This window comes from Rhopilema esculentum, chromosome 18 (genome assembly GCF_057945365.1).
Source record: "Rhopilema esculentum isolate cy_ngs chromosome 18, ASM5794536v1, whole genome shotgun sequence".
NCBI lineage: Eukaryota > Metazoa > Cnidaria > Scyphozoa > Rhizostomeae > Rhizostomatidae > Rhopilema > Rhopilema esculentum.
Genome location: NC_142832.1, coordinates 4,798,293 through 4,818,864, shown reverse-complemented (window position 1 = coordinate 4,818,864; position 20,572 = coordinate 4,798,293). Strand labels below are relative to the sequence as shown.

General features: G+C 35.7%; 3 protein-coding genes across 6 annotated transcripts in view; 1 reads left to right on the top strand and 2 right to left on the bottom strand.

Moving 5' to 3' along the window:
- Positions 1–1,305: 1,305 nt before the first annotated feature.
- Positions 1,306–4,684, top strand: LOC135680919 (glutathione peroxidase-like). Its single transcript, XM_065195154.2, has 2 exons — positions 1,306–1,814; positions 3,340–4,684. Exons 1-2 carry the CDS (start codon positions 1,335–1,337, stop codon positions 3,580–3,582), a joined length of 723 nt encoding a protein of 240 aa, XP_065051226.2. The 5' UTR covers positions 1,306–1,334; the 3' UTR covers positions 3,583–4,684.
- A 2,389-nt stretch (positions 4,685–7,073) lies between these two features.
- On the bottom strand, positions 7,074–14,630 carry LOC135680918 (uncharacterized). Its single transcript, XM_089113787.1, has 9 exons — positions 14,447–14,630; positions 13,734–13,905; positions 13,323–13,457; positions 12,830–12,890; positions 11,948–12,063; positions 11,672–11,709; positions 11,117–11,162; positions 10,501–10,608; positions 7,074–7,581 (listed from the first exon to the last, which is right to left on the bottom strand). Exons 1-9 carry the CDS (start codon positions 14,534–14,536, stop codon positions 7,460–7,462), a joined length of 888 nt encoding a protein of 295 aa, XP_088969913.1. The 5' UTR covers positions 14,537–14,630; the 3' UTR covers positions 7,074–7,459.
- A 3,347-nt stretch (positions 14,631–17,977) lies between these two features.
- The window catches only part of LOC135680913 (organic cation transporter protein), a 64,183-nt gene continuing 61,588 nt past the window's right edge, over positions 17,978–20,572 (bottom strand). For all 4 annotated transcript variants that reach the window (XM_065195147.2, XM_065195144.2, XM_065195145.2 and 1 more), the window contains 2 exons: positions 20,295–20,367; positions 17,978–19,423 (listed from right to left, as the gene is read on the bottom strand). In XM_065195147.2, coding sequence (XP_065051219.2) covers positions 19,214–19,423; positions 20,295–20,367 — 283 coding nt within the window. In that variant the 3' untranslated portion in view covers positions 17,978–19,213. The remainder of the gene's footprint in view (positions 19,424–20,294; positions 20,368–20,572) is intronic.

The window sequence follows — 20,572 nt, the reverse complement described above, 5'->3', positions numbered from 1 at the left end:
CAAAGTGAGAAAGCAATAGGCGCGGACACACGAGACCATTTCTAAAAGGATTTTGTAGATCAGGTTTTGACAAAGGAATGAGGCGGATTTAAGGGGGGCAACTAGGGGCAGTTGCCCCTCCATCACCGTGTTGAAGCAAGTCTGGTGCCCCTTTTTTGTTAACTGTGTGTCCTTTTTGAAGAATGAGATTCAGGTGAAAAAGTTTCTGAACCTTATAGGTTAATTCTTCAAGGATTACCTCAAAGTATGCAGAAATTATTGTGAAAATTCCCTTATAAAGTCAATGGAGAGCCTTCTGTCAGTAGATAGGGTCTGAAATTGTTGTATACAGCGTACGCTCGTCACAAATTTTCAGCGCCCCCGCTACCAACTGCCCCTCCTTCAAATTTTCGCTGGATTCGCCCCTGCCCATAGCACCCCCTAGGGCCACCAATATTTTGTTTTACATTATGATAAATGATAATCACTTAAAAGCGACGAGAAGGCCAAGATTCAAGACTCATTCACCTTTTACCGCTCTGGGTTTTGGGAAATTAAAAAATTCTGTGAACGTATAGTGGAGCTTTAATTTTAAGAGGGCAGGTGACTTGAGTTTGCCGTGCATTTTCCTGTTGCAAATGCTGAAAGTTTCGGCTTATTTTTCCAAAGCTTGTTCGCGTACACAGTTTTATCTTAGATGTCTATAAACACGGTGTTTATTTGTTATTTTAGAAATTCTAACTAAAACCTGAATGAAGTTAATGATGAAAGCGATGGCGACGATGAATTTAGGGACAACGTGGACGAATAGTGGAACCATGACCATTGACAGCAACCAAACAGAACTTGAGTAAGCGAGTATAGTACGTTCAAAATCTCATTAAATTTTCCTATCCACTGAAATTCATGTATGATTGCGTTTGTCGATAGTTGAAGTAGCGTAGCGTCAAGCTGTTCTTTTCTCCTTTTTGAAATTTGAAGTCACTGGTTCGCATTACTCAAATTGTTTGGCCCACGATTGTTTGCGGTTTGGCACGATTAACGTCTATATAACATGATTTGTTGTTTGCTCCATGGCCTCCGGGGAAGGGCCCTCCCTTTTTTGCAAAACATTAGAGCTTTTTAAAAACATTTTGTTATGGGTGTCACATTTTCCCTTGGCTCCCACTTTCCAACCTGTGTCGGAGCCCACGTGCTGCCTCCCAAAATTCTTTGTACATGAAAAGACTTACATAAAAGATCGCTGATCACATGCCACATCTGTCAACTATTGTCATATAGAAAAATACTAGAGTCCAGACCGCTCTGTTTAATTTTAACTCCAAACAATACACAGAGGCAGTAAGTTTGCCATAATGACGAGAGAGCAAGGTTCTGTCCTTGCTTATCTCCTTGCATTGGTGTGTATTCTTGCACATAATCCTGTGCAAGGCGCTCAGTCAGCTTCATGTAGTAAAACTTCAAACAGTCTCTACAATTTCTCAAGCAAAACGTTGCCAGAGTTTGGCTCCAAAGATGTCTCCTTCGATACCTACAAGGGTAGCGTTGTTATTGCTGTAAACGTTGCTTCATTTTGAGGCTTGACGAAGACCACATACTCACAGCTGAATGCACTTATGCTGAAGTATGGCCCTAAAGCAAGAGAATCCTGCAGGTTACAGGTTCTCGGCTTCCCTTGCGCTCAGTTCGACAACCAAGAGCCGGGAAATGACGACGAAATTATGAACACTTTGAAATATGTGAGACCCGGAAATGGCTTTGTTCCCGAGTTTACCTTGTTCTCAAAACTCGAAGTAAATGGTGCATCAACAGACCCGCTGTACTCTTGGATGAAGGTGAGTTAACTCCGAAGGCTTCTCACGATTCAAATCCACCTGCCATTTATCATGCAATTAAACGACAAACATTGAATTTAGCAGGTGTTTAAGGATTCTATGCCAAATAAATGCATCATCTACAAGTACCAATTACTAAATGAGTAAATAAATGTAAAATTGGAAGAATTTCGAAATTTGATTTATGACCAGAAATTCGTATATTTGCTAGCATGATGGCTGCTTGCTAATATTTCTATGTTAAAAACATCAAAGCGATTTTTCTCACCTTAAATATCTTTTTCTCTGCTTGAATTTATACTTTGGTATGATATCTTGAAGTTATTCAGTAAAATTGCAAATAAAGTAGAGTCACGTCGCCCCTTATGGAACGATTCGATTTTTTCATGAATTTTGACTGTGCAACGATAAAAATAAATATGAAGGAGTTTAGGTTTGTTTATCTTCAAAAAACGCGCGAAATTATTTTGCTGACGACATTACTTGAACTATTTGCTAATTATCGTTGTTTCATTTTGTTCTTAAAAGCTAGGAGAATATTTTAAAAGTAAGCGGAATGTAAACGAAAAAGCTGTCATGAGACCTTCGACCCTTTTTTTTCCTGCACCTCAACTTTCTTGGTCATTCCCTCGGTCGGTTTTTTAGCTAAAACAAAACCAACCCCCACAACGTGTTTCTTCATCTCCCAAAAACGAATATTCGTTGCAACCCAAACAATAGCTTGCACAAATTTCATTCACCGGGATTTTTTATCAGGAGCACTTCATTGGCCTAGGGGCTTCTTCGATGGAACGGTGGGCTCCCTGTTGTGATTCTCAACAATTCAAAGGCTGAACATGCGACACGTGATAGGATTAACAGTATCAATATTTTCATGGCCTTTGGCTGTCTCTTTGTCAGTGTCGCTTTTGTTTCAGTTTTTCATTTGCTGCTTAATGTGATCAATCATGGATTAAGATGTTGTATCACTCTGTTAATGCGTTGGGGCTTATTAAAACATTTTAATTCATGGAACATGGCCTTTTCAAATGGGATGTTAATGAGGGGGAGGAGGAGGAGCAATTTAAGGGTTTATAGTAAGGAAACTTATGTGTAAATATTTCATAAGCACATAAGTTCGCCAAATGCAAAGAAAATTGTCTTTACAATCATGCAATTTTCAGGAAAAAAGCCCTAAGAGGCTGCATCATTTGCACATGCCAGCCCGTTTCCACTCAAGCATAAAAGAGAAGTTATACCTACAATATTTGCACTGCTTTTCTCTAATGAGTATCTAGTTTAAATTTAAATGAGCCTGAAAAAATTCCAATTGCTGTTGCTTGTCATCCATGTTGGGAGGGAGCCATGTTTGTTTTAAAAACACCACACATTGCTTACAAATCCATGAAGAATAAAAATAGAAAAATTTAAAAAATTTTAAACCTTTCCATTCATTCAAATCTCAATTCTCACTGGTGTCACAGATGTTTTTTGCCATTCACCTGCACTCCTTGTTTTAACTTTTTAATTCTTTTCCTATCACCAGACAACATGTCCCAGGCCAGATTCATTAATAGCCACCACCAGCAGTGTCAGTTGGAGTCCAATTCAAGTTGGAGATGTGAGATGGAATTTTGAGAAGTTTCTTTTTGACCACACTGGTAAGCCATACAAAAGATATAATGAAGCATATGTACCATTTTTGATGGAGAACGACATCAAAACCTTAATTGGTAATTGCATAAAGGCTGGAAAGCAGAGTAGAGAGTATGATTATTTTTATTATTAAATTTTCCTGGAATATGTAGTTATGGATTTAGGTGAGCAGTATTCTGGTGTTGTTAATATCTTTCTAATGCAATACTAATATTTTATTTAATTACAGTGAAGACATAGATATAGGAAGCATTTTAAAAATGGGATGAGGTACATGTAAACAGAAAAGGGACTGAGCTGTGAATATGCACTCATCCACAATTTCTAAAAATGGGGGCACATGCCCCCTTTGCAAATTGTTCCTATGTTTATGAATGAAGGCCTCTTGGCCAAAATAAATCTCAATGCTTTAACAGGATAGTCATGAAATATTATCTATAAACACAACATAACCATTCAACCTATTTGTGATACTCTATGTTAAAATCTATGGTGAAGCTTGTCTCTTTGTATTTTCTCATTAGCAGGGGTTTGACTTTATGATGTTTCCACTCTTTTTTGCTTGTCACAAATTTAGTTCTTGAAAGTTTCTTATCTTATAAGAATTTGAAAATGTATAGGGCTAGCACCTTCATATTTCAAATAATGGTCACAAAACAACTAGAATGTTTGCCACCACTTGGTTCAAGGGGCACACTAAGAGTTTATTGGTGAAATTTCCAGCTCATTCCTACAACAGAAAAAACATTCCCTGACAAATTAAGTTATTTTAGGGGAGCTGTAGCCCCCTTCCTCTCTAGACTTGAGCTACCCTTCCCCCCTCTCTCTCTCTCACTGCCCTCATTTATTGTTTTTATTGCCTCAACATTTTTTCTTTCATTACCTGTAATAGCATGCACATTATTCAGTTCAAGTAGCCAAATAGCCTTGTCTTATAGAGACTTGTATAATGATCAGTGTGAAAATATTGCAAAAATTAGTTGACCTTAATTTATGATATTCTAATTGGTATTTTCATTTTGCGTTATTACTGAATATAGTTATGAAGGGTAGTCTTCAACAGCATTGCTGTATGTCTTACCCTGATAAATTTATTGGTGACATATTTTTGTGCATTCAAATAGTCACCTATAGATTTCTATATTCACCAAGCATTATGCATATAATTAGCTTGTCTTTTTATCTTAAGTATGCAAATACTGATGAAAAGTACTTGTATGAATTATAACACAAAATATGTGCCTGTTTCTCATTTGTGTTTTCTTTTTTGACGAGGAAGTGACTGCCATGAAAATATCAAGACTTTGGTGCTTGATTGATAAGGCCTTCATTTCACTTGATTAGGCTACCATCAATGATTTTTGTTTTGGAAAGGAAAGCAAAAGTTTTGGAATGATTTCCAAAACATGCACTAATCAACCTCGCCCCCCCCCCCCCAATCAGCGACGTCGTCGGAAAATTCGGGCTTTCGTCGGATAATTGACAACCGTTAACGTGTCGAAATTACTCCAAGAAATCATTCTGAAAAGGAATTTTAAGCTAATCTAAGGGGCGTAATTGCCAAGTTTTCTGCTCGCTACGCTCGCAGGTGATACCCAGGGGGCTTTGTAACCTCTCCGTGCCCTTTTTTGCAAAAAAATTTGAACATAGCATAGCTGATAAAATATTAGCCATTACCAAATAATCAATCAAACAATATATGACCAAGATCAAAACTGCTTGTGAATTGTGAATCTAATTTCAATTCCGTAAAGATCAGCCAAAATTTCTATCGGATTCTTCTGAACAAAAATTATTTTCAAACGTATTTCTCACTGACGAAAACAAGATAAAATGCATAAAATGAACGTACGACTTGTCAAAAGTGTTATCGGTCTACCTCTTGTATCATCAATCGTCTTAGATGAGATATCTTTCTTGATATCAGAAATCATAAATGGATTGTTCTTCTTGCTACTTAATTATGGCGTGGTCAGCAAAGATTTCTGAAGAGTCCTGTCAAAAAATCAACTATTTTTATCAAAATGTGCAGTTTCTTTGAAATTATACATGGGCCGTGATGTTATCTTGTCGGAAAATCGTAGGCCTGGCCCCCCCCAAATGAAAGAATGAATTTCCGCCACTGAATGGGGCTAATGAGAACCCTAGTCATACTGCCAGTTACAAAGTTACATTTCTTGTTAATTGCTTTTGTCATTTATTTTTCATAAAAGCTAGTAAAATTCCAGATTTTACAAAACTCCTCTAACATTGCTATTTCACGAGGGGCTTTTGAGCGTTAACGAAATCGCTTGAGATTATTGTTAGTACCTATTCGTTATGTTTTCTTGTGCCACGCTTCCTCTCGTTTTCCTTGTACCTGCTCTACTCTACTAGTTTAGGGGCAATGCGGGGAGCTTTTCGGCCTCCTGAGAAGTTGATTTGTTAAACTAGGGTTAGATGTGTGTTTCGTGGCGTTTTTATTCCCTTGGTTAATCTAGGGGTATTTAAGGTTTTGGCATAGCGTGGGTCTCGTCTTGCTTGGTGAAGCCATAATACAACTAGGCTGTTTTATTGTATTTTCCTAGCCCTCCCTCGCTCATTTTGTTTCTTTATGCAAAATGCCTTTTCAGTATAACTTTGCGTGTTGAGTTTCTTTTATGGCTTCGTTAAAACCTCTCATACCTTTAGGCATCTTTTATGCTTCTTAGAGTTTTCTGATGCCATTAGGTAAGACTGGTGCATCGGCTATTAGTGGGGAAATAAGGCTTTTCCTGTCCATTCCCTCCCAATTATCAATCATATTTGGGGGTTATTGTGTAACTTCTCTTAGTAACCAACGGCCCAACTCGCTCTCGATGATGTGGATCGCCTCAGGACTGACCTTCTGATGTGTATGGCAGTTTTTTGGGGGAGCTTTATGCCCTTAATATTGCATTGGTATTTCATTCCCGAGTAAGTAAATTAAATAAACGAAAAAAGATGGAAGAAAAGAAAAGTGCAATAAATCTTTTTATTGCTTAATTTCTCAAAGAAAAGGCGAGGTCTATAGTGCCTCATAAAGTAATGGATTCCATTTTAAGACTGGAATTAATCAATCGTAATAAAAGCATGCCTTAAAAATGGTAAATGTTTTAAACGGTTCAAAAAATGACTAAGAGACATGCTCTGAAATGTATTTTAAGCTAATCTAAAGGGTGTGGTTGCAAAGAATTTTCTGCTCGCTTCGCTCACAGGGAAGCCTTTTCTTTCAGATGTACCTATGGCCTCCGACAACCTCTTTTTTTAGTCTAATAATGTTGTCAATTCGAGCCCATCCCCTCTTTGACTTTCTTGGCGCCACCCCTGTATTTTAAGGAAAATTTCATTGATTTCTCCTTTACTTTTTTATAGTGAAATAGAGACAAACTCAAATTCATGCTTTTTTAATAAGCAAATCTTTGCTGCCCTTTCTTAAATTCTGATGCATTTTGCAAAAAACCTAAGAGGAAGTTAAGTGGCATATTTTGCTATTTTTCTGAAAATAATCTTATGATATTGGAAATAAAAATGTTTCAGTCATCTTGGTAAATAAAATAAAAAGATAGATCTTGGTAAATGAATTACATTATTAAGGTGTAAAACTCTAACACAGAATAAGTAGACAATAAACACAAAGCTTAATAAAATCAGCTATGTTTTACATTCAGTATAACAATTAAGCAACAAGGCTGTAAAATACATAAAAACCGTCTTTACAAGAGGACTTTGAACAATATTGATCTTAGAAAAAGAAATAAATGTAGAAACTGACATAATTACAAGCATGGGATATATACATAATCTATTCTAAAGAAATGGTTAAAACAAATAAGTAAAGGAAATTAAAAAAATATGCAGAGTTTAACAAGGCATAAAACAGAAACATAATTAGTCACCTTTGTAAAACTAAATGTTTGCTTCATTATCAAATGACACCATGATCCACAGATCCATTGATTTATAAGGCAATTCAATTTGAACCAGCGCTGATGATAGATTTCTCAGAATCTTCACAGATCTTCTGACATCCATGGACTTTGTTCTTGGTTAGGGCATCTGTTTAGGACGTATTTGAAGACTTTGAAGCCACTGAGCCCTGTTGTCTGCCAGTATCTTTCCACAAAGTACAAGCCTAAAGAAGGCAACGGAGAGTGTCAGAGACAAAGCGTTAGGGTTGTCACTGCAATGATACAATGATTGTAGAGCCTGTTTCGTGTTCCGTGGTCATGAAAAAATACACGCAAGTATGTGAAAGTTCATCAATCGTTTGTCTTAAGGAGCCCATCGACAAAGGGTGTAAAGATTTCCGCATAAATAGCGATGAAAATACTTGCAAGATTAGCAAATCCACGACTGCGTTATTTTTAGTATTGGACTGTCCACTTACATTAATTGTTAACCATTGGTTTTGTCCTGAACTATTACCATACCATCTCCGTGGGATCTGACACAACTTGGAAAGTGGTTGGCCAAGGAAAAATTTACACTCTTTTTTTATAAGAACCAGTCAATTTAAGGTTACGGTAAACGTTTTGAACACGAAAATTGGTTTTTCCTTCCTAAAGGCCAAACGGCTCAAGGAATCTGGATAAACTATATATCATTCGATGCACAAGATTATGGCGTATCTAGCCAGATAGAAATTATTGGCAAATAATGTTAAATGTTATTTTCCATGCGAATTTACTGGTCAAAAAGTGTACCATCTTCAAAAGCTATTATGTACCCTTGCGTTTTAGGTAACAAAATCTGACTTAGACCAGCAGGAAGTGCAGGTCCTCAGCTACCAAAGTTTGTCTCAGATTTTTTAAATTCCTCCTCTTCTTGAAACTATACCCTGTCAAAAATTGGCAAATAATTTTTCCACCCTCCGGCAGCTGTATTTGGGTATAAAAGACGGACCAGAGAAAATAAAAAAATTTTGAGACACACTTTGTTTGCCCAACGTCTGCCCTGGCCGTGTGCAAATTTTCGAGCCATTCGATTGGTTCCTTGGGTACATAATAGCTTTTTCGTACCTTCATGTAGAGGAATTTCGAGTCCGGAGAAAACGGGATTTTACTGATCGCACTTGCAAGATACACTCGTAAGCAACAGTGTAATCCGGGTCAAGTCACTTGAAGATTTAAGATCAATAAGCCTGTTTAAATAAACACGGGCGTACATTTGATATATGGATATGCCATGCGATATTGTAAATGAGACATGCGACCACAACCGCAAAGCAACGATAATCGGCTTAACAGGTCAAGAAATTTTCAGGCCTCAACTTAAAGTTTTGATAAAGAAATTATGGAAACCTTCGTTTACATGGGAGTTTTTCCACTTTCAAAATTTCTGTTTGTTTCAAATTTGGTATCATTGTGTGCCTTGAAAGTTCGGCTACTTGAATGTGAAAAAATCGAAAAAATGATGTTTTCATCCAGAAAACGTTTACCGTAACCTTAAGTTCAGTTTTTAATTTTTTCGAAAATCTGAGGCTGGATTGTTCTTGATTTGTTCTTAATCTAATAGGGTGTAAGCAGTGCGAGTGCTAGCTTTTTCGCTCTAGGTTGGTGTACAGGCCTCATTTGCCAACAAAGTGAGTGAGGCAGCCTTAATTTGCTGACAAATTTGAATATTCACCGAAAAAGCACCTACACATCGCTAAAATCCTCGATTTTGAGAAAAAACGTTCAAAATTGCATTTTGCAGAAGCTCAGCCTCAGCTTGTTCTTAATTTGTTCTTAACTTTTGACCAATTCTGAGGCTCTTGTTCTTATAAAAAAGTGTAGTAACCAAAAAAAAGATTTTGGAAGAAGCTTTATTGTTCTACAAAAAATGGGAGGAGAAATGGCCAGAGGCCCTGATTTCAACTGTAGATGCAATTTTAGTGTTTTAGGTCTAAGGAACATTAGATAACTCGTAGGCCCCTGTGGCAAAGTTTTGGCGGGAATACTTCATTTCATTTTGCATACCTCATCAAATTCTGATTCAGAACAAGAAGTTACCGTTAAGTGGTGAGGGAGACTATCTATGAGTTTTAGAAGAAGCTCCATATCTGGAAAAAATGTAGCAAAGAAAAAAACTTATTGCTTTACCATGATTCACCATACATGGAAGACTCATACCGACAAAATGCGATAAAAAGCCGCGTTAAACACTTGACACATAAGCCTTGCAATTGGTGGTGGGTGAATTTTATGCTTTCATTTTAATTAAAAGATAATTTTAAACAACTCTTTTTCTGCAAACAATTCTGCAAAATATTTTACTACTAAGAGTGGGGGCTAAGGGGTAAAGCTACTCCGACATAATGAAGTAGGCCTAATTTTCTAATGACAGTACAACTTTAATGCTGACCCCATATGGATTTCTGTGCTTTTTTGGCAGAAAACCTACAAAATTTGGTCAACATGGGAGGTCAGCAGCTTCTTTCCCTTATCCATTGACTAAATAAGAATGATTGATTTTAATGTCAAATTATCCCGTCCTAACTTAACTGCGCAGGGAGGAAGAGCATTTAGGAATGCCAACCCAAAAAATCCAAAAACACCTTAATTAAAATTATTCATTGAATAGGGCAAACTATCCTACCCTTTTTTAACCTGCTTAACTTAATGTCTTGTATCTTACCGCTTTTGTAACTTTTGTTGTAGTTGCTGAATAGCTTCTCTCCTTATAATTTGAAATCAAAATGAAACACAGTCATTGATATCAGGTATGCATTCTGAAATTTTTCAACACCACAGATTCTCACCAAAACTCAACAGAATACAGTTGGGAAGGTTTTACCCATTCCAATTTTTCGAAATTAAAAGAGAGTTGTCTGCTTGGAATTAAAAGTGCTCACTCTACAGTACAATCTCTATTAATATATGTATCCCTCCAATACATTCCTGGCTTCAACAGATGTGGCATAAAATCAAGTGCAACAGAAAGGCACAAATCCTAATAGCTTGTTAAGGATAACTTTTCTATAATATCAAAGGATATATCTAAAAAGAGAATTGTTTGTAATTGATTTTAAAAAGTTAGGGTATATAAACTAAAACATATTTTGAAAACCCACCATCATATCTGTAGCCTTGCTCTGGTGCAAATGGACTGTTTAGTTTGTATCCTCTTATAACTCTGACAGGTCTTCGATTCTCAACATTTCTAACCAATGCCAAGTTACCTAGAGTAGCAGGAAAATGGCAGTTGAAGATATATTTCTCAAAGCACTTTTTCAGACAAAGCTTGAATGTGTTCTAATAAAATCTCTTCAAAATTGTATTGAGCAACATATTATCTTGCTAGCATCAGACACACTGGAGGGGGTCACACTGGAGGGGATCACACTGGAGGGGGTCACACTGGGGGTGGTATTACAGGGGGGTGGTATTGCTGGGGGTGGTATTACTGGGGGGACAGTTGCCCTTGAGTCGATGCAACCAGGTAGCCTCTATTAGTTTTAAAAGAATTGCTCTACAACATTTTAAACAAAGCTCAACATTTCTTCATGCCAACTTCCGGATTTAGTCCCTTTTCAAGCCAAAAATGATACTGTAAAGGCTTCTTCTTGCATTTAAAAGATCTTTGCAAATTTATGTGATCTTTGCAAATTTGAGGGATCAGTTTTAGGCTTGCTTCCCTGTCTTGTATTTGGATTGATCATTGATCAATAAGCAAGTATTGCTGCTAACCTTTTGTTAAAGTTTGATCTTTGGATTGTGGCGCTGTTCGTAGATTCTGTAAGAAACACATCAAGTAAGTTTTGTAAGAAAATGTTGAAGTTCTGCAAAATCTTTATGAGCCTTACTTACATCAATTGAATATGTCATGCTAAAATAAAACATTTGGGAAGGAAAGAAACATCTATAAAAAGACAGAAAACATTTATCACCAGCTTGTTTAAAGTTCAAATATGTTTAATTCTAGATGAAGGCTCATACACCTATTTGTGACATCATGTGGCCACAGGGGAAAAAGGTATTTTTTTGCTCAGTATTTTTCTAACATTTGAACTTTGCCAAGGAAATATGTCCATGGAAAATAAATAATATAATTTATGTTCAGCAGTAAAATTACACTTTACTTGAGGCTCTACTATGGTTTAATTATGATTTGGGAAAATGTGAAATATGTCTAGAAATACATGAAAAAATCTACTCACAAACACATTAAACAGTTGTTTAGAACAAACTGAATATCTTAATCTACATTAATCCAACAAAAAAAGAAAAAATTGAAGACAATACCTTTGGATTGGCTTTTGTCCCCTTTAGATCTCTTCCACCTTAAAACAAAATATGAACTTTTAGGGCTTCACTCTATTGCTAAAAATCAATTGAACATAACTAGAAAAATAAAAAATACAGGTAGTTATACATTCAATTGATTCTGCACACCAAAATAAAATCACTCTTGTTGAAGGAGTGATTTTATTTACAATGCATGTATTTATGATGCCAAAGGCTGGGCTTAATGCTAAAGAACAACTGAAACATCAAATTGTCATTATAAATACCAATCACCTTCGCCAGTATATGTAAAACTGTCTCCTAAATCAATATCATCTTCATATCCACCAGAGAGTGCAAGTGAATAGCAACCTTCTGCTTCACTGCCGTGAATACCAGCTACAGTTGGCCTATAATGCAATATTATGATTATAACTATGAACACTAACATAGCAGCTCTTTCTTTCATTATTATTGATGTAATTTTTCCTGCTACAAAGTTTTAAAACAAGGCCCATGTTATATCAGGGCCAATTCTTACTTGTTGACATCACTATCAAGATTAGAGACATTTGGAACTTTGAAGCTATTGGGACTTTTGCAACCTAATAATTTCCTGTCAATAAATTAATAGTTCAAAGTTTAAACTGTTCATTGACTCATCTTGAGCCATAAACATATTGAAAGCCTTTAGCCTTCCTCATCTGCATCACGCATTGTAGTCCCATAGCCTGAATGATTCATCATCTAACACTCTTTAACTTTAACTTTAACTTTAGGAATATATGAGATTCCATTAGTCACATATTTAAAAAAAACATTTTAGGACTTTTGGCTAGTTTTTGAGAACTTACTGTTTCGGTAATAACTGACAGTTTAACCTAGGCATATCAAGAGAGGGGGTATATTGAATTTTGTGCCAATATTATGCAAATTGTTTTTTTATGTGGCAAATGGCAAGGTGCTCTGAAAATTCTTTTTTAAATAAATCACAGCATGATTATCAGGAGCTCCAAAATGTAGCAAAGAAATCACAAGATATATTTACATACATTTGAAAAGAAGGGATTTAGTAACATATTATGCAAAGACATTATTTTACTATTTTATCCTTTTTTGTGTTATCCTTGGAAGACTTCATTAACTAAAATGGCAAAATGTATCAAAATTTATAACCTGTGAATTCCATCATGACTACATTCAACTCTGGTCTCCCAAGTTGTTCCCACTGGAACACCTATCAATGTGAAGGAATGTTGATAACACTTAGTTTATGATCCTTCAAGGTTGAAATTTAAACAAATAAAACAACTAGGCATTAAACATTTCTACATTCATGCTTTATTTGATAAAAATCGAAACATATTGCATATAGATTCTAGAAACAATTGTTTTCTTAACAAAAAATGTAGGTGCTTTTCTTTAACAATAAACAATAGTGAGTTCAAAAAGACAATGCAACCATATAATGATCTAAGGTTCAATGTATTTTCTTATATGCAGCAATCAAAACAAGAAATGATAATTATTTTTCATCTTCAACTTTTTCATACCTTTCATAGAATAAAGAACATGATTTGATTGCATATCTATTCAATAAGAGTTTGCTAAAAGTCTAACCCATGATAGACAATTATACAAGTTAGAATTAAAAAAAATTAAATGCTACCTTCTATACTGCCAAAAACATTGTCTCTTTTAACAGCAGGTGTGTATTTCCTATACAATTTGTTCTCATCATTTTCCAAACTATCTGGTAAGTAGATATCATCAGCTATCTGAACGTAATTGAATAAAACATTAGCTTATCCCAAAACTCTGAATGAAAAAAAACAAGCACATGGCTAGGGGGAGGGGGGGGGTAAGTTTGGCTAGTGCCCAAATCACTTAATAGGTAATTCCAAAAACAAACAGAATTGTATGTACACTTACAAACCTTGCAAAAAGGTATGAAAAAGTTTCGTTGGAAATTTCAACTTCTTGTCATCTCTAAAATGTGCTGCCACATATCCCAAATGATATGAGAAAAATAGAAGTTCAAATTAAATACAATAATGACAATATCATTGAATTTGTAAACTTGCCTGTCCTTTTAGTCTCAAGGATCTTCTTGGGAAAAGATAGCTATCCTGAATTTGAATTTCACTGCCAACTCTTTCCTTTTCACTTCTAAACTTGTTTTCGTTGTCATCTCGTTTTCTTTTCTTAGTCTTTTTTATTCCAATGGTGGGTTTCTTTGGATAGATCCTATACTGTTTGAGAAATCAAAACTTTGAGCAAATAACATGTAAATCTGATAACTGCATAGTTTGAGGTTATGAGTAAAATTTCATAGTTTGAGATTGGCTGTGCTGAACAAATCTAAATAAAGGTAAGAATATTTCGAAAATATTACCTTGAAAGTCAAGAACAATTTTTTTGGCTAAACCGAAAAAGATGCAACTCACTTTTAAAAGAAAATTTTTTGGGTAATTAAGCGTAGGAGAATTATGAAATGAAAATATCTTTCTCTCGCCGTATCATGTTTTTCTGTGGATAGAATTCTGTTTGACCAACCAAGGGCTCTCTGAAGTAATTAGGAAAGTGATAGAGAGGGGGTCAAAGGTTCTCCAAAACAAGTTTAAATGTGAGGGGACTCCAAAAAAGCACAAATGAAATATTCATAACCAAGATTATGCAAAAAATTAATTTTGTTTTGCAAAAAGTGGGGCGGAGGGTTGGCCTCTCGTCGGCAAAGGGCTTGCTAGCAAAAACAATAGGTGATATATTGCAAAATAATTCTAGCATTTCTACCTGCTTTAGGAGGCCAAGACTTTCCAAAACCTTTCTGTTCTCCTCAATCTTTAATTGCCTTTGCTTTTCGTATTCATTTATGCCGTTCATATTTGAAATTTATGTCGTCTTTAGTTTCAATCACTCACAGAGCTCAGATTGGATTGTCGTGTGTAGTGCACGTGGAGTACTCTTGGAGCCTCTAATGCAAGCGCCAAGAAAGATTGCAAACGAGGATCACCGTTGGTTACTTAGCTACGGCTAAAAGACGCTTGAGGTGGAAAGTCAAAGGCCACAACTATCTGTAGCATAGGCTTATAAAGTTCAAAATTCTTTACGAGTTTTTTCGTTTTGAAATAGACAGTGAAAAAGGAATGGAGTTTGCGCAACCCAGTTGGTCATTCCTTTCTTCTGAAGTGTTGAGCCATTTGTTCTCATATTTACATGTATCAGATGTTTTAACGATTGCCAAGGTCTGTAAAAACTGGAAATCCAGCGCGATTAGGGTTTTGCTGAAAGTGAAGATAGATGGAAGCACCCCTTTCGGTGGATGCTGGCTTAACCGAAACAATGTAACCCAAACATCAAGAGAAAACTTCACCGACATAGTGAAAAAAGCGCTGTCTCTATTCATAAACAATCTATGTGACATTACAGATGGTATAGAGCATTTAGTTTTAGATACAAATATGATCGACAGAAAATCGATTGAGAAACTCCTCCTGCATCAGCATGGATTGAAATCCCTTGTTGTGAGATACGAGATATGCAGGGGTGGAGGTTATGAGTTTTCTTCAAGTGCTGTTGGTGCAGCAGTTGTGAAAGGAATCATCAAACACGAGCCTACGCTTGAGAAGTTAAACGTTGGTATAGAAGACTACTTTATCTCTTTTGCAAAACTAGCGAAGTCGATGGCAACTAAGGACACTGTCTTCCCAAACTTAAAGTCCTTGGAATTTCTCTCAACCACTGCTGGTAGTTTTGGATATCTTGAATATGATTTTCAGCAATCGCTCTTTGACGGAACAGAGATGAGATACGCTGATGCTTTCCTAGAAAAGCTGCTGAAAAATTCAAAACTTGAGGAACTAAACTTTGAGCCCGTGCTAGAATTGAGGCTATCGGAATATGAATTGGAAGTTTTTTGGCATCCAGAATTCAGTAAGATGCTTCTTGAATATTTCGGCAAGGGCTCGTTTTCAAAGCTGAAGAAGATCAATGTCGATAGCTTGAACACCGAGGGACCTGAAGAGCTTGAATGGGAATTTCCTGAAAGTGAAGCCAAGTTAATAATTGAAAATTGTCCACATATAACACATATTGACTCTGATGTTTCATATGATGAAATTATCACTGACAGATTCCCACCAGGTAATGACAAACCAATGATTCAAATGCTAAAGAAATATGGAACTCAACTTGTATTTCTGAACTCTCCACTTATGACAACCAATATTGGTAAATGTATAATTGAGAACTGCTCAAACATCGAGACCCTCACGATATTAGACAGTTCAGCTACTGGTATGACAGATGAGGTTTTTCTTTCATTGAGCAATTTGGAAAAACTGAAGAGAGTAAAATTAATTATAGATAATGATGCCAGAAAGCCTGAAACTGTATTTATGTTCTTGGAAAATTTGTTGGATAGGTTGGAAGAGTTTTACATTGGCTACAGATCATGTGGTGGAGTGCCAACTGCTGACATATTTGATGCAATCAAAAGGCATGGGACAGGCCTGAAAAAGTTGTGTTTGCTGTTCCATTTTCTATACTCAGAAGATGGATACACAGCAGCACTAAAAGGCCTATTAGGAATAATTGAGTGTTGCCAAAATCTCAGTTCTCTCATCATACATACCCGGCAAAAGGAAACTTTCTTTACTGATTCGTTTAAAACAGTGAGTCCAGAATTGAGAGATTCTTTTTCAAAACCTCTCAGTGAGATGTTGGTCTCTAAACAGAAGAAATTGAAATCTCTCCATCTTTGTCCTGATATACATTTGGGAGTTGAAGATCGTAGATGTATTGTAGATGGAATGCCTTACTGTAAAATCAACACAAATTGGATGATTCCAAAGTAATTTTGGCCTTCAACCAACGTTCTGTGTATGCTTCTTTCAAGTGTGCATGGATGAATGCATAAATTGTGAGCAGCAGGATCTATTAACTCACAATCAGCCAGTGATTGTTTTTTGGTAGTGTGGTTCTTGAAACATTTATAGAATGATTTCTTGCAATAAAGCAGACTTGAGTATAGAAGGTGAAGCTTCACTCTGTGAAGCTTGAATTTGATGTTAAAACATATTGGATTCTTGTCCCATTTTACTTTGTTCATACCTATTACCTGTCAACACATAACAAGATTTACAGAATCCGATGGATGGCCTATCTTGCGTATCAGCCTTCCTACATGTATTAACTATGAAAGTCTTTTTTAGAGTAGAAATATCTTTCATCAAACATGAAATTGTTACAGGAGCGCTGGTTGTCCCATAGTTGCACCAGTAGCCTACAGTATAGTACAGGCATGTGCAGGTGTAAAATTGTACTCAAAGATCAAGCTATTTTACATACTATAGAATTCACGGTAACAAATTTAACTTCATACAGTGTAACTGCTGAGAAAAGAACACTGCAACGCACATTCAATAAAAAGAACAAACAAGAAAGAATGAGAAAAGAACATTCAATAAAAAGATTGACTGAATATATATTTCTATTTGAGATCTACCCTTTCAGGGCAAAATTTGCATTATGTGAAAAGGTATTTGATAACATTGTGATATCAATGTAGAGTTTTGCAACTTAATTTAGCAACTTTAGCAACTTGGTTGGTCTGCAATAAAATTTTCTGGAGAATTTGCCCCCAGAATCATAATTTTTACTCTGATAAAGCCCTGCATGCCAGAGCAAAATATTAGTAAACATTAAATTTAATTTATTTTATATCATATCACACAGCATAGAATTCTTATCGTTGTTTTGATTTGTTTCTGACTATTACCCTTATCATGTCTGCCCAACTCAAAACCTTTCCCAGGCTATGGGCGTGTAATATGTAAACTAGAAAACTACTAAGGATGCCTCTAATTTTACGTCAATTGACTATGTAAATATATAAAAAGCAACAAAGTCACTATGGCTTCAAATACTGCTACTTGAATTGCAATTACTTCACTTTCCCCAGTGCTTGTCAAATTCCCACTTAATACTGTGTGATTATGGAGGCTGGGCAAGAACCAAGTAGCAAATTACGAGTGCGCAAACATCTCCGGCGGTAAGGAGCGGATTCACTGTGTGGTTTTTGTACACATGGGAAATTATTGAAGGGGGCATCCAAAAGAAGATTTCTAAAAATGAGTTTAATTTTAATCACGAGTTTTATTATCGACAAAACATTTTCTCTGTATATGAACCAAAGATATATATATGTATATATATATATATATATTACATAGTTCGTAAATTTATTTTTGCCCGAGCTGTTGGCGAATGGGTGCATTTAAACTAGATAAACAAGGTAAATAGTAAACAAAGTAAATAAGGAAATTAAATACAAAGTGGCTGATGTACCAATAAAAACAAATCTACACAATCATTGTAGACTTCTTAAAGATGTTAAGAATAGTTGTATATGAAATTAAAAATACAATACGAAAAATACAAAGCTCTACTGTTGTAGCTCTACTGGGTGCTTAACTAATCTAGCAACAAAGAGTTTCCTTTACATGTAAATTATTGGACTCTCCCAAAACATAAGGAACCGCTGTGCCCAAGGAAATTATATTTCGACCAAAGAATTGGAAATGAAAATTCATCAACTAAATCAATGTTCTTAAATAGAATAAAAAAGGATTCTGGAATGGCCAACTGTTGACTTATGCTGTTTGACAGGTAAAATGAGAAGAGTACACTCTTTTTATACGAACCAGATAGTTTTTTGCCAAGGCTAGATGTTCTTTTTCTATATAGAATTAAAAGCTCGGGTGTTCTTAATTTTTCTTAATTCAACATGTTTTTTCTACAGCTACAAACAATAAATTTTCTCCAAGATCCCAAAATAACAGCATTCCATTGCATGTTTAATAATTGATTACTGCTCTGTTTTGTTAACAATGTTAACAAGAGAGACAATTTTCAAAAACATTATGCTATAAATTTCCATCATTGGATGAGCAGGTTCTTAAGTTATCCTAATTTTTTGCCAACGAAGCAAAATAAAACATTGGATAAATCTACTAGAAAACGTGATCTGTTTGCGTTAGTTGAATATACAAGGGGAATGTTCTAGGGGGAGGGGGCTAGACATTGTCGAATATCACTCAAAAATTCGTCGCGCTAAAAGAAGGCAAATTCTGTGTCCACGGTGAGAAGGCATTATCAAAGTCGAAGATTTCTTCCGCTTTAGGACCGACTGCAATATTTCCAAACTAATTTTATGCCAAAGAGACGATGCATCAAGGGAGATTCAACAACTGAATATGTTCATCAAAATTTGCCAAAATTCATCACCATCACGTTTATTATGCCGAAGCAATTTATTTTACCCTTAAAACAATCATTACTAAAAGGATTTAATGAAATCGAAAACCCCAGTTAGTGTATGCAATACATTATATTATCCGTCAGCAAGTAAATTTAATCCCCCTAGACTAGAAAAAAATATGTATTGCATTCCTTTCAAACTTTAAATATGATATTTAATTAGATTTTTAAAAAAGGGGAGTAAATTTTGAATATCTGATGCATTCAATTGTTTGATCTAAAATCGGATATCTCTCGCGGCTAGGCTTTGATAAGATCCTCGTTTGAAATTTCGGCATCATTTTCTGTCTGTTTCAGCTCCAAGTCAACAAATTTGGAACCTTCTACATCTTCGATCATATCAGGCAACTTGATTCCACGTGTTTCTGGCAAAAGCAATGACACTCCTGCAGCAACCAAAGAGAGACCACCGAAAACCAAAAAGGGCAGCTCTTTGAAGGTATAGTGGCTCTAAAATTAAATAATTGTTGTGTGAATCAATGTTGGCTAAAAGTATTGCGTATAATTCCTATTAGTGGAGAAAGTTGCCATGATGCAAGGAGAATTTACTTGATAATACCGACCAGTACACAGTTTCTGGACTGACCAGTACACAGACCAGTACAGCATTAAGGTTCTTCAATTAGTTCTCTGTAGAATTAAAAGGTTTTCTGCCAAATTCAAAGACACTGCATCCCATTCACTGAAGTAGTGTTATTTTAAGAATGTAAAATCAACAGTTCTAACAGGTTTACGTTTGTGAACATCGATAAAAACCTACTGTTCGCAGGATGAGACAGGGTACCAATGGAAAATTGTTATGAGGTTCAACAGATTACTTGCAAACGATGAAGCTAGACAAATGTCTTGTTTGTAGGTCGAAACAAGGTGCGACGTAATAGACAATGCCGAATGTTTCCAAAGTATATTTCTACCCCACCATTAATTTGCTACTGCCATCAAGAAATTATGGCGACTCTTAACAAAAAGTAGAAAATATCATTCATAAGATGTTTAATCTATGGATCTCTCAAAATGTTTGTTTTGGAGGCTGTATTTCAGTTATATTTTAACAAGCTATATAAAAACGCTCTTTACAGAGTCAATTGTGAACACATTGGATCCATGACACAACTGAAAGTTCCCTTAAAATACTCTCATACTGTCTCTGTCAGTATAAACTCAGCTTTCATAGCATGGTATGGTAACGCAGAAGTATTCAGTATTGAAATTTCGAAATAGCAAAAATTAACAATTAAAAGAAGGCTTTGACAGCAAGAGAACTGCTTTATAGTGTAAATTTAAGCAGTGAAAATTTAGTGTAACTGAAATTAACACTGACCAAAAGAAGAATCTGTGGCGCTAGCATGCCTCCAGCTCTTGTCCAGAATGTGCAGCCACCCATCGCAACGTTCCTAAAAACAAAGAACAACACAAAAACATCGGTGAAGGTGTTTTTCTTGTTTTATTCGCGTTAATGAATTGATTCAAGTTAGTTTCTATTAGCAGTACCGCGCCAACGTCTACAGGCAATGTCTCTAAATCAACAGGGCGAGAAAGAAATTCTCGTTCTTCTAAAAAAAATATACAAACAGGAGAAATATTTTAGAAATTTACTGC